The 12,700-nt window shown below is 53.9% G+C and overlaps 2 protein-coding genes across 5 annotated transcripts; one reads left to right on the forward strand and one right to left on the reverse strand.

The window, feature by feature from the left end:
• The first annotated feature begins 812 nt into the window (after positions 1-812).
• On the forward strand, positions 813-2,539 carry LOC103535439 (transmembrane protein 17B). Its single transcript, XM_030460705.1, has 4 exons — positions 813-930; positions 1,257-1,360; positions 1,749-1,862; positions 2,258-2,539. Exons 1-4 carry the CDS (start codon positions 813-815, stop codon positions 2,537-2,539), a joined length of 618 nt encoding a protein of 205 aa, XP_030316565.1.
• Positions 2,540-3,148: 609 nt separating this feature from the next.
• On the reverse strand, positions 3,149-12,416 carry LOC103535438 (P2X purinoceptor 6). Of its 4 annotated transcripts, none has more exons than XM_030460524.1 (12): positions 12,256-12,416; positions 12,025-12,175; positions 11,757-11,828; positions 9,304-9,379; positions 8,498-8,591; positions 8,126-8,206; positions 6,968-7,109; positions 6,690-6,787; positions 6,258-6,351; positions 5,111-5,176; positions 4,265-4,342; positions 3,149-3,501 (listed from the first exon to the last, which is right to left on the reverse strand). In XM_030460524.1, the coding sequence occupies exons 1-12, from the start codon at positions 12,384-12,386 to the stop codon at positions 3,463-3,465; spliced, it is 1,122 nt and encodes a 373-aa protein (XP_030316384.1). In that variant the 5' UTR covers positions 12,387-12,416; the 3' UTR covers positions 3,149-3,462. The 4 variants fall into 4 exon arrangements, 3 of the variants coding, with proteins under 3 accessions (XP_030316384.1, XP_030316383.1, XP_030316385.1); XM_030460523.1 differs by having other exon boundaries at positions 6,678-6,787; XM_030460525.1 differs by lacking the exon at positions 8,126-8,206 and having other exon boundaries at positions 6,678-6,787.
• Between the last annotated feature and the right edge of the window lie 284 nt (positions 12,417-12,700).

Below are 12,700 nucleotides of genomic sequence, written 5' to 3' on the forward strand. Positions count from 1 at the left end.
TGGCACAAACTTCCCCTGTTGTCTGTCATGTCTCTGGTTGATCCTTTCTGGTTTCACCGCAAGGTTTCCCCAGGCAGCATGACCAGAGGGGACACCAGGCAGGGATGTGTGTTCTCCAGTGTGCAGCACAAACAGGGTCCTCATCATGAACATTTTGATATCTGCTGGATCCACAGAGGGATGTGAACTTGTCTCATCTTAGCTCCCAAAAGATCTCTATTCATCTACTGGCATTTAGTCCTTGCTTTGCTCCCTCTGAATTGTTGAAGGTCAGGTTGGATGGGGCTTGGAGAAACATGGTCTGGTGGGAAGGCTGAGCAGTGTGGAGATCTACAGGGGTGGCCTGTTAGCTGGGAAGTTCTCAGTGATGGGCAAAATCCTCCATGAGCCTGAAGGCTTTTGAAAAGTGTTTCTGGCAAAAAGTAATATCTGGGCACCCTTGCCTGTCAGGGAGCTTTGAGCAATAATGAGGAAGACACAACCTGGCTGGGAGAGTTTGGTGGAGCAGAGTGTTGCCCATGGGGTGCATGGACTGGGGACATCACTGTGTTCCATCATGGTCATGGGTGCTGCTCACCCCTGTGAACTCCTGTGGAGGGGAGATGCTCTGTGTCCCTCTGGCTCCTGTGTGGGTTTGGTGTCCCTGGGGGGGATTTGCTTTCCCTGCATCCTCCTCCCTGCCCAGCAGCCTTGTCCCCAGCAGCCAATGGCCGAGCAACTCTGCACATTAGCCCGACCTGTCATCCCATTAATTAGCTTCTGGCTAATCCATTTGGAGCCTGGCCGGGGCAAGTGAGGCTCAGCTGCTGGGCATGGCTGTGAGCACCCCTCTGCCCCTGAACCTGCGCCGGGGCCTGGTGGCCTTCAGCAACTCCCTCTTTGTCAACAACAAGACGTGGGACAGTGGCGTTGCCCACACCTACCACTCAGGTATGGCAGCAGGGCTCAGGCAGAGAAGCTGGGGTGTGGGGAGTTTGGTTTTTGCTTCATCACCAGGAGCACAGCCCATCATCCAAATACCTGTGTGCCTCTGAGTGAGGAGCACCCGAAGGGTCCCTGAACCCATCCTTTGAAAAGGGGGAGCAAAAATAAGGGTGTTTGCTGCAAACAGCCATTCTTTCCACCCAGCTGCCCCCCAAAGCATGGCAGGGGTCATGGCTTGCCCCTCCATGAGCTGGAAGACTCGGGGTCCCCTTGGGCAGTGAGCTCCTGGGGGTGCTGGGCAGCTCTATCCACCTCTGCTTGCCCTGCCTTAGCCCACGAAGTGCTGTCCAGCCTGCCCCTCCAGATGATGCTCTACTTCAACGTCTACTTCTTTCCTGTCTGGTGCCTGTCCGAGGGGATGATGCTGCAGCTGAAGGTACCATCCTGTGGGGCACATGGTGGGGGGTGAGCCAGCTCCTGCCCAGCCTCCCTGGGCAGACAGGGGCCATGCTGAACTAGGAAGAGGGGCTGGGGGGCTCTGCAAAGGTCATGTGTGGGCCCAAAATATCCTGTCCCCCACTAGATGAGATGGTTCCTCTCCAGCTCCCAGAAATGGAAATTATGAGAAAAACCATCAAACTTTCCAAGCAGGGAATATTAAACTGAGAGGGCAGAGTGGGAAGGACTGGGGACCAGCATGAGAGAGCTGGCAGAGCATGGAGAGGAGGGCACAGGGCATGGGGCACAGGGGATGGGAAACTGGGCATGGAGTGCTGGACACAGGGCACAGGGCTGTCTGGGACGAGGCTGTGTCCCCATTACAGTACCACCTGCTGCCCCAGTATTACCAGTTCCTGTTGGTCACTGCCTTCCTCATCTTCTGCCTGGCTGAGGGCTCCCGCCTCTACCTGGGCTACGTGGGGAACCTGCAGGAGAAGGTAAATGCTGTCCCTCTGCCCTGGCCACTAGTCCCCTGTGCTCAATGTGGCTCTGATGCTGGAGCTGTGGCTGTGCTGGATGTCCCCTCTCCCAGCACCTCAGGGACCACCCCTTCCTCCTGGAGGTGGCCTGGGAGGGGATCGTGGGTGCGGGCAGCACCTGGAGTCAGGGGATCAAGAAGAGCCATTCTTTCTCCTGCTGTTTCCCACTGTGTGCTGCAAGTGTGATTCTCAACTGCTGGACTTGAGAGCACCTGACCACATCCAGGCACAGCTCCACATGGCAGGGACATCCCTGGTACCTGAGTGCTGAGGCCAGCAGAGTGGCTGATGCAGGGAGCTCCGGAGGCATAGAGGGTCCCTCCTGCCCCCAGCACTGGCCTCTGGTCCCACAGGTGCCCGAGCTGGCCGGGTTCCTCCTCATCTCCTTCCTGATCCAGCTCCCGCTCCTGCTCTTCCTGCTGACAGACAGCCACACCATCCGCCTGCCTCTGGAGATGGCCGTGCACAGCCTGCTCCTGGCCTTCCTCCTCGCCGAGATCCTGGCTGCCCTCTTTGCTCTCAAGACCATGACCAAGCAGCTGGCAGCACAGTTCTACCTGCGGCAGTTCAAGCGGGGCAGCACGGGACAGCCGGGCCAGGGGTTCATGGGGGGGCAGGCAGGGGAGCAGGGGTAATGCCGTGGGACCCCTCAAGCCCACCCAGTCAGGGAGCATTAAGCAGAGCTGGGGCTCCCCCTGCACCTCCACACTATGCGAGTCTGGGGGCTTGTGGGGTTCCTGGAGCATCCTGGGGGCACAGACCTGGCCTGCCCTGCACCAGGCTGACACAGGCCCAGGTGGGACTGTGGGGTTCAACACCTCCAAAATGCTCAGACTCACCCCAGGGCACCCTCTGAGCATCAGCCCTGCAAGAGGCAGGAACTGGGGGGGGTGCAGGAGCCACTGTACCCACTGCAAGCAAGTACCTGCTGGGGACTGCCACCGTGAACTTGGCTCTTAAACCCTCTCTGATCAGAGCTGAAATGATGGAGGGGACAGTGACCTGGCACTACTGCTCCCTGGGGAGAGCCTGAGGATCTGGGTGGCTCCTGTGAAGCCATCCCAGCTGGAAGCATGCAAGGTGCTGTAAGGTGTGAGCACCATGAAACCTTTGCAGACACTCCCAGGGCTAGAGACAGTGCAGAGCCACCTCCCACTTTCTGAAAAGCTTTATTCCATTGCATCCCTGTTTTTCACAGGAAATCAAGGCCCACAGCCAGCTGGAACATGAACTGCAAAGTGCTTTAAGCCTCTTGTGCTAAGCATGGGTCAGCTGCCCCTCAGCAAGCTCTGCTTCCCACAGCAGCTCCACAGAATAGCTCTGCTTTGTCACTGGCTTGTTGGTGCTGGGAGCTGCACGTGGGATGGCTTTGTATTCCAGGAGCCAAGAACGTCTTGATACCAGAGCTTCTCCAGGAAGGGCAGACAGGAACCCCAGTAACACACACTCAAGCCAGAACTTGTCCATCTCCACCTGGACGGCAGCCATTCCCCCATCACATCTACCTGGAGACCACTCTGAAGTGAAGGATGTTGGTGGCAGAGCATTCCTGATGTCCCTAAGCTGCAGCCTCTGTCTTACTTTCAGGAGGTTTTGCCTGTGAAATGAAGAGAAGCATTTCAGTACACAACGGGGTGATCCATGCTGGTGGTCCTGAGCTGCTCTGCTCAGTTCTTTGTGGTCAGATTCATTGCTTGAGACCCTCGCTCATAATTTGAGATCAGGCATTAGGAACAACCTTTTTTTGTCCCCAGCAGGACAGTGCAGCTCTGGGGCAGTTCACAGGAACTGCCCTCTGTCCTCAGAGGTTTCTAAGACTGGTTCAGATAAAGATGCCCTGAGCTGGAGCTGGACCTCCCAGCCCACTTCCTGTGACTCCCTGATGGAGCAGTCCCGAGCAGTACCAGAGTGGGATCATGCATGGCAAGAAAATCCATCCCTGACCTGCAGCATCAGCACCAACCTGACACCAGGGCTGCCTGGAGAGCTGCCCACTCTCCATCTGGAGCTTCCCAATGTTTGGTTCAGATGAGGGTGAACAAATGTTGGTCCTGGGTCAGTTTTCTGTGGTAAAGCCCCCCCATGGACTCCTTACTGTCTAACAGGTACAGCTTTCCCTGCACTCTGGGCATCAGCTGGGTCCCTCTCTTCCACCCTGCTGTCTGTTGTCATTAAAGTTTCATCACTGCCAGGCTCAGTTCAGAGCAGCCACCATGCCCAAGAGTCAGAGACTAATAACTGCTCCACTGAGGTTTTCTGAGAACTTGTAAACTGAGTTTCATTAAAGGGTTAGAAAATAATTAAATACTCTTGCAAAACTTCATTCCAACCTCAGGTCTCCAAAGCAGCCCCATCCTTACCTCTTCAAACTTCTCCTTCCAATACATGTCAGCCTTTGTGTCCAGGTAGAGCAGAACCAGGTCACAGACCACTGTGGCCTGGAGACAGACAAACGTGGCAGGGCAGTCAGCAGTGAAGCTTCCTGCAGGAGCACCAGGGCCCAGCCCTGGCTCCCACCCAGCCCCACACCCAGCAGCAGGACCAACTCCAGCACCTGGCTGGTGCAGGGCCAGTCAGCCTGACCTGTCTCCAGCTCAAGCCACCCAGGCAGCCACACCAGCTCCTCATTGACCCATGAGCTCCCATGAGCTGCACAGGTCTGACATGACTGGTCTGCAATGCACAGCCACACAACGAGAGGACTGGTCTGGTGAAAAGCCACTGTCACAGCCATGTAAGGGATGGGGATGAGCATGTCTGGGAGAAACCAAAGGGCTGGTGAGGGATCCCAGTGTCCCTGTTACTCTGCTGAAGGGGAGGAGACATGGAAGTGCTCTACAAGGTGCTTCCCCACAACACAATGACCATACTGGAGCCAGACCTGGCTCCCTTTAGAGGAGAACCAGACTGGAGCTGCTCTTTCTTGCTGGAGCAGACCAGCCAGTAACACCCTAGCACCTTCCCAGGGCCAACACAAACACCCCACCTCCATGAGATGTGCCCCTGACAGTGTCCAGGATATCTGATCCAGCTGTGTCATTGCTGCCAAGGATCACGAACAGGGAAAGGGGAGTTAACACCCTGTCAGCCCATCTCTCCTCAGTAGGTGCTAAGGACGCTGTTTGCCCAAGCAGAGAGGGGAAACAGCAGATGAGTGGCAAACCCCAACCCCCCCACTGGAGGAAAAGAGTGTCTGGAGTACTCACGACACCGAAGAAGGCAATGCCGGTGCCAAAGCTGACGGCAGTAGGAATTATGCTGAACTTCCCAGCCTGGGGAGAGAGAGGGGGTGAGTGGGGGGGACAGCAGGTGGAGAGCAGTGGGAGTGGGCAGCGTGCTTAAAGCCAGGGAGGTGCTGGAGGACACCGGCGTCATTGCCCAGCAGGAGGAACCCGACTGCTGTTGTCTTGACCCAAAATCCCTTTGTCTGCCAAAGCAGGGGCTGAGGCAGCTTGTGATGGGTGGCAGCAGAGGTTCCTGTGACCACACTGCTCCTGCAGGCATGGTGCAAGTCTCCATCTTGCTGAGGGATCCCAGCAGCTGCCACTCACTGAACTACATATCAGTGCCCTGCAAACAGAGCCCTGATGTGATGTGTCCCCTTTGCTCAAATGTGTTTGGATCTTGGAGAAAAGAGATTTTCAGGTTCCTGTCTCTCTCCTGACTATCCCTTCCTGCTCCACACCTCCAGAGCTGACCTCACTGTCCAAAAGTGATGTACCCTGTCCTGCACTAGGTGCTTTGCCCTCTTCAGGTGAAAAGGCCCCTGCTTAGCAAGACAGACACCTGTGAACATCTCACGGGGTGACAAGTCCTCTCAGCACAGGCTCCATCTTGCACACAGTATTGAGTTTTGTCAGTGATGCTGTGTGGAGTAGCATCAGTCATGATCATGCCCATGCCTTTTCTAAGGGGCACAATTAATCAAGAAGGAATTAATTGTCCAGGTTCAGAAAAGTTCAGGTTGATTTTACCAGGGTTCTTCCACCACAAGACATTCAGAGATGCCCAAAGGCCATCCACCCAGACAAGCTCACCTTGCCTACAGGGCTTAGTACTTCATAGCACCCATGTCAGATCCTCAATAAAGGATGCCTCCCTAGTCAGGGCATTACCAAGACCTTTCTCTTCAAATGGCTGAGACCACTTTTTTTTCCTTGCTTTTGCTTGGAAAACTCTAGAAAGAGGTGATGAGCTCACCAGGGTGGGGAGAAGTGATGCCAGTGGGAAGCCGTGAGGCTGGCTGCAGGAGAGAATAGCAGGGAGCGGTGCGAGGAGTCAGCCTGGGTGACAAGGTGCTGGGTGACAAGGTGGCCAGGCCCGTGCATGCGAGCTCTGCAGAGGAGGCAGTACCTGCCCGTGCACAGAGATGTCGAAGCGGATGCCGTAGAACTTCAACAGGTTCCTGTAGAGCTGCTTCTGGGAGTCCCAGTAGTAGGAGGCAGTTCTGTGGGAGACATTGGACCTGGCTCAGAACACCACAGCAGCTCTGCCTGTGCATACCTTGTGTCCTCCAGCATTGCCTCCAGCTCAGTGTCAGCACAGGGTGGACAGCCACACACCCCTGCCCTGGGGCAGGCAGTGCCTTGCACAGCAGTACTATAAGGTACAGGGACTACAGCAGCACCCTGGCATGGACAGACCCAGTGCTGAGTTACCTCATCCTGCTGTCCCTGCTCCCACAGAATCCATCAGTAACACTGAGATCCCGAACGACTGCCATGTGCTCAGCCTACTTACAGGCCTGTGTGGCTGCTGTCCCAGCACCCTCACCTGAAATTGTACCTCCTGTCCTGCAGGCTGAAGGAGTACTGTGGCTGGCACAGGGCAGCAGAGTGATCCAGGTTGCAGTCCCACTCAATGCGCACTCCAATGCTCCCCCCCTGCAAAATACATTTCATTCCAGGAGAAGCACTGGGACCAGAGATCTGCTGAGTCCTGTGCTGTTCAGATGTCCTCAGATCACTTGTTCCCTTAGAGTTTCAGGGGTGACCCTTACCCCTTCCCCACATCCTTGAGGAATTTGGGAATCACCTTCCATGTTTTTAAAAAAAAACAAGTACCAGCAGTGCGAGGTCTCCAAAGTTCTCTCCAGCTGCCTCCACCATGTCACGGACACGGAAGACAGGGCAGAAGGGGTTGAGGAAAGCATCATATGTGCAGCTCTTGAAATAGGTGGGGTCATTAGTTTGCAAAGTGTTGCACCTGAGAGAGGAGAAAGGGGGAACTGTCAGGGGTGGAGTATGGTGTAGAAGGTCAGTGACCCCTGCTGCAGGGCTGAAGGAGACCCTCCCCATGAAGTAGAACCACTAAGACTCCTGCTTCATGGCGATATTCACTGTCTCTCCTAAAGCCTCAGCTCAAGAGAGGACGGAGGGAAACTGTCTAGAGGAATCACTCATGGAGTTATCACACTTTACAGGACCTGCCAAGGTCCTTCCCCTCCCAGCTCCTCCATTTACCTTTGTGCTTCTCAAGTAACACTTGTGCTTCTCAAGTTACTTCTTCAAGTAACAAGTGATAGAACAAGAGGAAAGGGCCTCAAGTCGTGCCAGGCGAGGTTTAGATTGGATACTAGTAACAATTTCTTCCTGGAAAGGGTTGTCAGACCCTGGCCCAAGCTCCCCATCCCTGGAGGGTTTTCAAAGCTGTGTAGATGTGGTGCTGAATAAGAGGGGTTGGTGGTGGCCCTGGCAGTCCTGGAGGGACGGATGGTCTGTATGATCTTAAAGGTCTTTTCTAACCAACATGATTTGATGATTCTCCTTTCTTCCCCAGCACCCACTGCTCTTAGATGTACTGACCCAGCTGCCCCAGTCCATCTCTCCTGCAGGGCTGAGGCAGCACTCTCAGCATGCCTGGGGCTGCAAGACTTCTACTGGGCCTCTGTCAAACCATTTTGCAGGGATTAATCTACAAAAATATAAAATGGGTAAAATGAGACCTTGGGAATGACTGCCCTTGTCTAGTGCTGTCTGCAGTACTCTAAGACAGGCAGGCAGTCCCTCCCTGAGGACAACCCATCCCATTGCTCTGATGTCTGCAGACACAGGTGCTGCTGAATGCACCATCCTGAACTGCAACTGCTCAACCCACTGCTCATCATGGATGGCAGAAGACTACTTGGCCACCTTGGCTGTGCAGCCCCTGGGCAGGCAAGCTCAGGACAGAGGCTGGATGTAGCTGGACCCACAGTCTGTCTGGAGGAGTATGATACTTACTTGGAGAAGTTAAATTTGGTGAAGTGGACAGTATTTTTTATAAAAAGAGTGAAATTCTCTGCCTCATCCAGAAGAGGTTTCCTGGAAAACAGCCACCAATCAATTCAAATTTTGCACCCTCGCCAAGGCACCCTCCCCACTCCCCTTGCTCCAAAGTCTTTTCCACAACTCTGGGACTTTGGCTACAATAAATAGTTGCAAGAAATTCTATTGCATGAAGTCCCCTGGGCTTAACTGACTGATACATCAATGTCAAAGTTCTCCCTGAGCCTGGCTGCCCCTTGGGAAAGTATGACCAGACCCCCTGCTTACACAAAGCAGAGGGATGAACCAAACTCTGATTGTCCGCTGTCCCCTTACCCTCTGCCTTACCTGGGCAGGGTGTTGTTCTCCACAGGACACCAGCCATAGATCTCACAGGTTGAATGAGTGGTGTTGAACATGATGCATTTCCCAGTTTTTATCCCTGGAAATGAGACAATGTCAGTTACTATTCCTTTTCAAAACTCTTTCTCTGCAGCTCCCCTCCTGAGACAGTGCCCTGGTCACAGGCTTGTTCTGACCTTCTCAAAACCTGAACCACAAAGATGGCCCTGGGATCATCTGCATCAACAGCTTCCCTGTGAAACCTTCCCTCGAGGCTGAACAACAGCAGCTGTTTTACAAAGCCAAGAAGCTTTTGCTGCTGCCAGTGTCTGTCCAGAGCAGCCTCTCCTACCCAGTGGCTGCTGAAGCCACCTGCTCCCCAGGAGATAACACTGGGGCAACCCTGCACATAAAGCTTTGGCAACTGATCTAGAGCTGAAACACCCATTTCCATCTGAACTCACATGGGCCTCTAATATTAATCATCATTAAATAAAAGCCAGATTTGTTTGTTTGTCTTTTTTTTCAAAAGGAAAACCTGCCAATCACAGAGCACAGTGGTTTCAGTTCCAGCAGCCAACATCAGAAGCAAAGTGCCCCCATGCCTGCAGTTAGCCATGCTGGGGCAGATCACTGAGTGGTTCTGACAAGAATAAATGGCTGGAGAAAACTTCCATGCACACTTACAAAAAGCACTGAGCTGGGTTCTGCAGGTCTGCTTGCTACTAAGCATGAGGAATGCAACGATCTTATGGTTTGGTTTAGTTTGAGGTTTTTTGGTATTTTTTTTTTCTTAGCAAAACACCCCATACCATTGCCATGAACCACAGTGTTCCCCACGGGACAGTCTGCATCTTCTGTGCATGTTGCCTCGAGAACAGAGGGGCTCTGTGGGGGGCAGAGGGAAGAGCTGTGTCACTGCACCGCGTGGCCACCTCAGGCTCACTCACCCACATTTCTGTGCTGCTGCTGCTCCAGATTCTCCAAGCACATCCCAAAAGCTTCCAGAAGACATTCACCACGTCCAGAACCTGGGCAGCCTTCAGCCATCGAGGAGAGAGCTATCTCCATGGGACAGTCCTTCCTGTCTGTCCCCATGCTCTCTGGGGTGCTTGCCTCCCCTGCTGCAGAGACGGGGAAGCCTCAGGAGGTACCTTGGACCTTTCAGCTGGGACTGGGAACAAGCACAGCTGGGTTTGGAAGGCCAGTAATGGTAAGGCCCATAGAGCACCTTGTACAGCACCACCACAATGCCCCCAGGGAAGGGCTGAAGACCCATCAAACCCAGCATAACATAAGTTTTACAAGAGACCCAGGGAAAGCTTCACCCTCACTCTGGACCCAACTGAGTGCCCTGAGCAGCAAGAAGCTCCAACTGAAACAGAGAAGCTGGCAAGTAGGGGGAACAAAAGTAACACCTTCCCTCAGAAACTCCCAGGCCATTGCAGCAGACACCAGAAACCCATCTCCCCATGCCCAGAGGGGCACAGAGCCCCAAAGGCAGGTGGGGAAACACCAGTTATGGAGTAAGAAGGACAGAGGGGGTCTGCCCAACCCCCCCAGGGCTGCTGCAGGACAGCCTCAGCCCCTTGGTCCAGGTGTGAAACTCACCACGATGAGCTGAGAGTAACAGCTCTGAAGGACCTTTGGACCAGAGTGTTGACTGCCTAGGGCTATGGGAATTATTATGGGAAGCAGAAAAGTGTATTGGGATGGCACAGGACATTTAAGGGATGGGATGTTTAGGGGATGAAGAAAAGACATGGAATGGGAGGGGTTTAAAGTGAGCAGAAAAGGCACAAACATTGAAAGACAGAGGGATAAAAGTATGCAAAGGGCTAACCAGCAGGTGGTTGCTAGTTACAGGGGCACAGGATCTTTATTCCTAAAGTTCTCTATTGCTGTACCTTGCTTGTGTAAGGGTCTTCCTCTGGCTCCTGCTGGACTTCTGACAATACTTTGGTAACTGAGAATATTCAGAACTTCCTGCAAAGTCAAAAGCTGCCACTGCTAAACCTTCAAAGCTTTCCAAACATGAATGTCAGCTATAGCCTCAAAGCCAAGAACTGAAAAATTACTGGGGAGAAGGATGGGGTGAAGGCCATGGTAGCACCCAGACACACCACAGCACTGTCATGAGGTGAAGTGCTCTGCTCTGCCTATATCCATGGCTTCCACACTGCAAAAATTTAGCATCTAGAGTTACCAGTGACTGTCTGGGAGAGAATGAGCTCTGAAATGTTCTACAGCACATATCTTCCCCTGGAGAGGCTCCTGCAGCCATCAGTCCTATAGGAATTCTCAACATTTTAAAGAGGGACCACTAGTATCATTTTCCCCGACTCAAAACTGGGGTTGCTCCTACTCTTCTGCAGCCTTTGGGCTGCATTTGGAGAACTGCCCAGCCTGGTGAGCTGGGAGGCAAGGTCAGGCTGGGCATGGCAGAGGAGGCCACAGCCAAAGGGACCATTAGGAAAAACAGCATTTGGCTCAGCTTAAAAGTCATTTGCTCCTGTCTGCTGAGCAGGGTCCAGCTTGAGAGGGTTCAGCTGAGGAGTTGGTCTAAATCCAAACTTAATGGGAAGATCTGTCCCTGAGAACTTACACAACTAAGTGCAGGCTGAATCAAAAAACCACATAGACCTTATGCTCAGTTCCTCCTAAAAAAAGGACACTGGGATGTGGAGGATACTGGTCCTGCAGCAGAGTTATAAAGGGAACATGACACATGTATACATGGAGCATGCACAAAAGCATCAGGAGAAATGGCAGAACAGAGGTAAAAGAATGGAGCAACAAGCCAAGAATATGTGTGAAGACTCAAGAAGCAACACAGGTGCCAGGGGTAGCAGGGATGCCACAGTGCAGAGGTGGGATGGCAATGGGACAACACAGCTCAGTTGGCCCAGAGTGGCTCTCATCCAAAGGCAGAGGGAACCTGCAAAGTGTCACCACCCCTCAAGAAGTTTTGAGAGCTGTCAAGAACACAACATTCTGTGTTCCTCATCATTCTGGTCACCACAAGTGACTGGCTAAACCTCTTGGTTCATGCAGGTACGACAGAGAAAGTGAAAATGAGGGAGTAAGACCTATGGAGCCATGAGAAGGAGTTTTGTTTGGAATACAATGCAATAGTTTTGTTTGGAATAAAGAACATTTTGCCGTTCTGTCTGGTCTGGCACTGGATCTTCCCAGGCTCCTGCACAATAGCAGCAGCACTGTCTGGCTTTAACAATCTGATCTCAGGATACCACAAATCACTCACCTCGGGACATGTGCCCTGGGTTTGCTTGGCTGTAGTGATGAAATTGGTCACCAGAAAAAGCACATTTTCTCCCTAGGAGGCAAGAAGGCACCTTCAGCTGGGAATTTACCCCCTCACACTCCTCAGCAAACACCTATTTTTTTCTTTTCTTTTCTTTCTTTTTTTTTTCTTTGTAACTTACACCATCACCCTCACCTTTCTTTTCCCAAAGGGTTTAAACCTCAGGTTTTGCCACCTCCCTCCCTCCGCAGCCTGGGTCCGGCCGTACCTGTGGGGGCCAGGCTTGGTCCACGGCGTCCCACAGCTGCCATCCCGCACCCCTCTCTCCGGCCACCGCCGAACCCTTCATCTTGGTGACAACGGCGGTGCGGGGGGCAGGGTCGGTGTCCTGATAGCCCTTCCGCACCAGCAGCACCCACCTGCGGAGGGGCAGGGGGCGAGGGGCGCTGAGAAGAGGAAACCGGGGTAGCTGGGGCGGGAGGGGAGGAGAGGGCCCTACCCGAGCAGGTAGCCCAGCACACCGAGCTGCAGCAGGCGGTGCAGCAGCCCGACCCGCCGGTTCCGTGTCAGCGCGAACTTCGCCGTCTTGTAGTCGAGCAGCCCAGACCAGGGTCCGACTGCCACCGCCATGGCCACCGGCGGGGAACAGGATGACCACGGCGGGACTGCGGGTACCGGCGGTACACTGCGGTACCGGTACCGGTCCCGCCCCGCTGCCCCGCACAGACCCCGCCTCTCGCTGCTCCGCCCCGTGGCCGAGGCAGCCGCGTAGCGGGAGCGGGGCGGGGATGGAGGCGGTGTCGGAGGGAGCTGGGGCCTGAGGGGGTACCGCAAGCTGGGGCTGGTGGCTGGAATGTGCAGGTTGTGTCATCCCTTTTCCCCCTCGGAGTGTGAATTTTGCCTGTTTGTCTTCCTTGCGGTACTCCACATTTTTAAATTAATGT

This window comes from Calypte anna, chromosome 15 (genome assembly GCF_003957555.1).
Source record: "Calypte anna isolate BGI_N300 chromosome 15, bCalAnn1_v1.p, whole genome shotgun sequence".
NCBI lineage: Eukaryota > Metazoa > Chordata > Aves > Apodiformes > Trochilidae > Calypte > Calypte anna.

Coding starts and splice junctions, on each gene's coding strand:
- LOC103535439 (XM_030460705.1), top strand. CDS start 813: ATGGCTGTGAGCACCCCTCTGCCCCTGAACCTGCGCCGGGGCCTGGTG. Junction 931..1,256: donor TGCCCACACCTACCACTCAG/GTATGGCAGCAG, acceptor GCCCTGCCTTAG/CCCACGAAGTGCTGTCCAGC. Junction 1,361..1,748: donor GGATGATGCTGCAGCTGAAG/GTACCATCCTGT, acceptor TCCCCATTACAG/TACCACCTGCTGCCCCAGTA.
- LOC103535438 (XM_030460523.1), bottom strand. CDS start 12,386: ATGGCGGTGGCAGTCGGACCCTGGTCTGGGCTGCTCGACTACAAGACG. Junction 8,592..9,303: donor CACTGTGGTTCATGGCAATG/GTATGGGGTGTT, acceptor TCTCATTTCCAG/GGATAAAAACTGGGAAATGC. Junction 8,207..8,497: donor GAGAACAACACCCTGCCCAG/GTAAGGCAGAGG, acceptor GCTGTTTTCCAG/GAAACCTCTTCTGGATGAGG.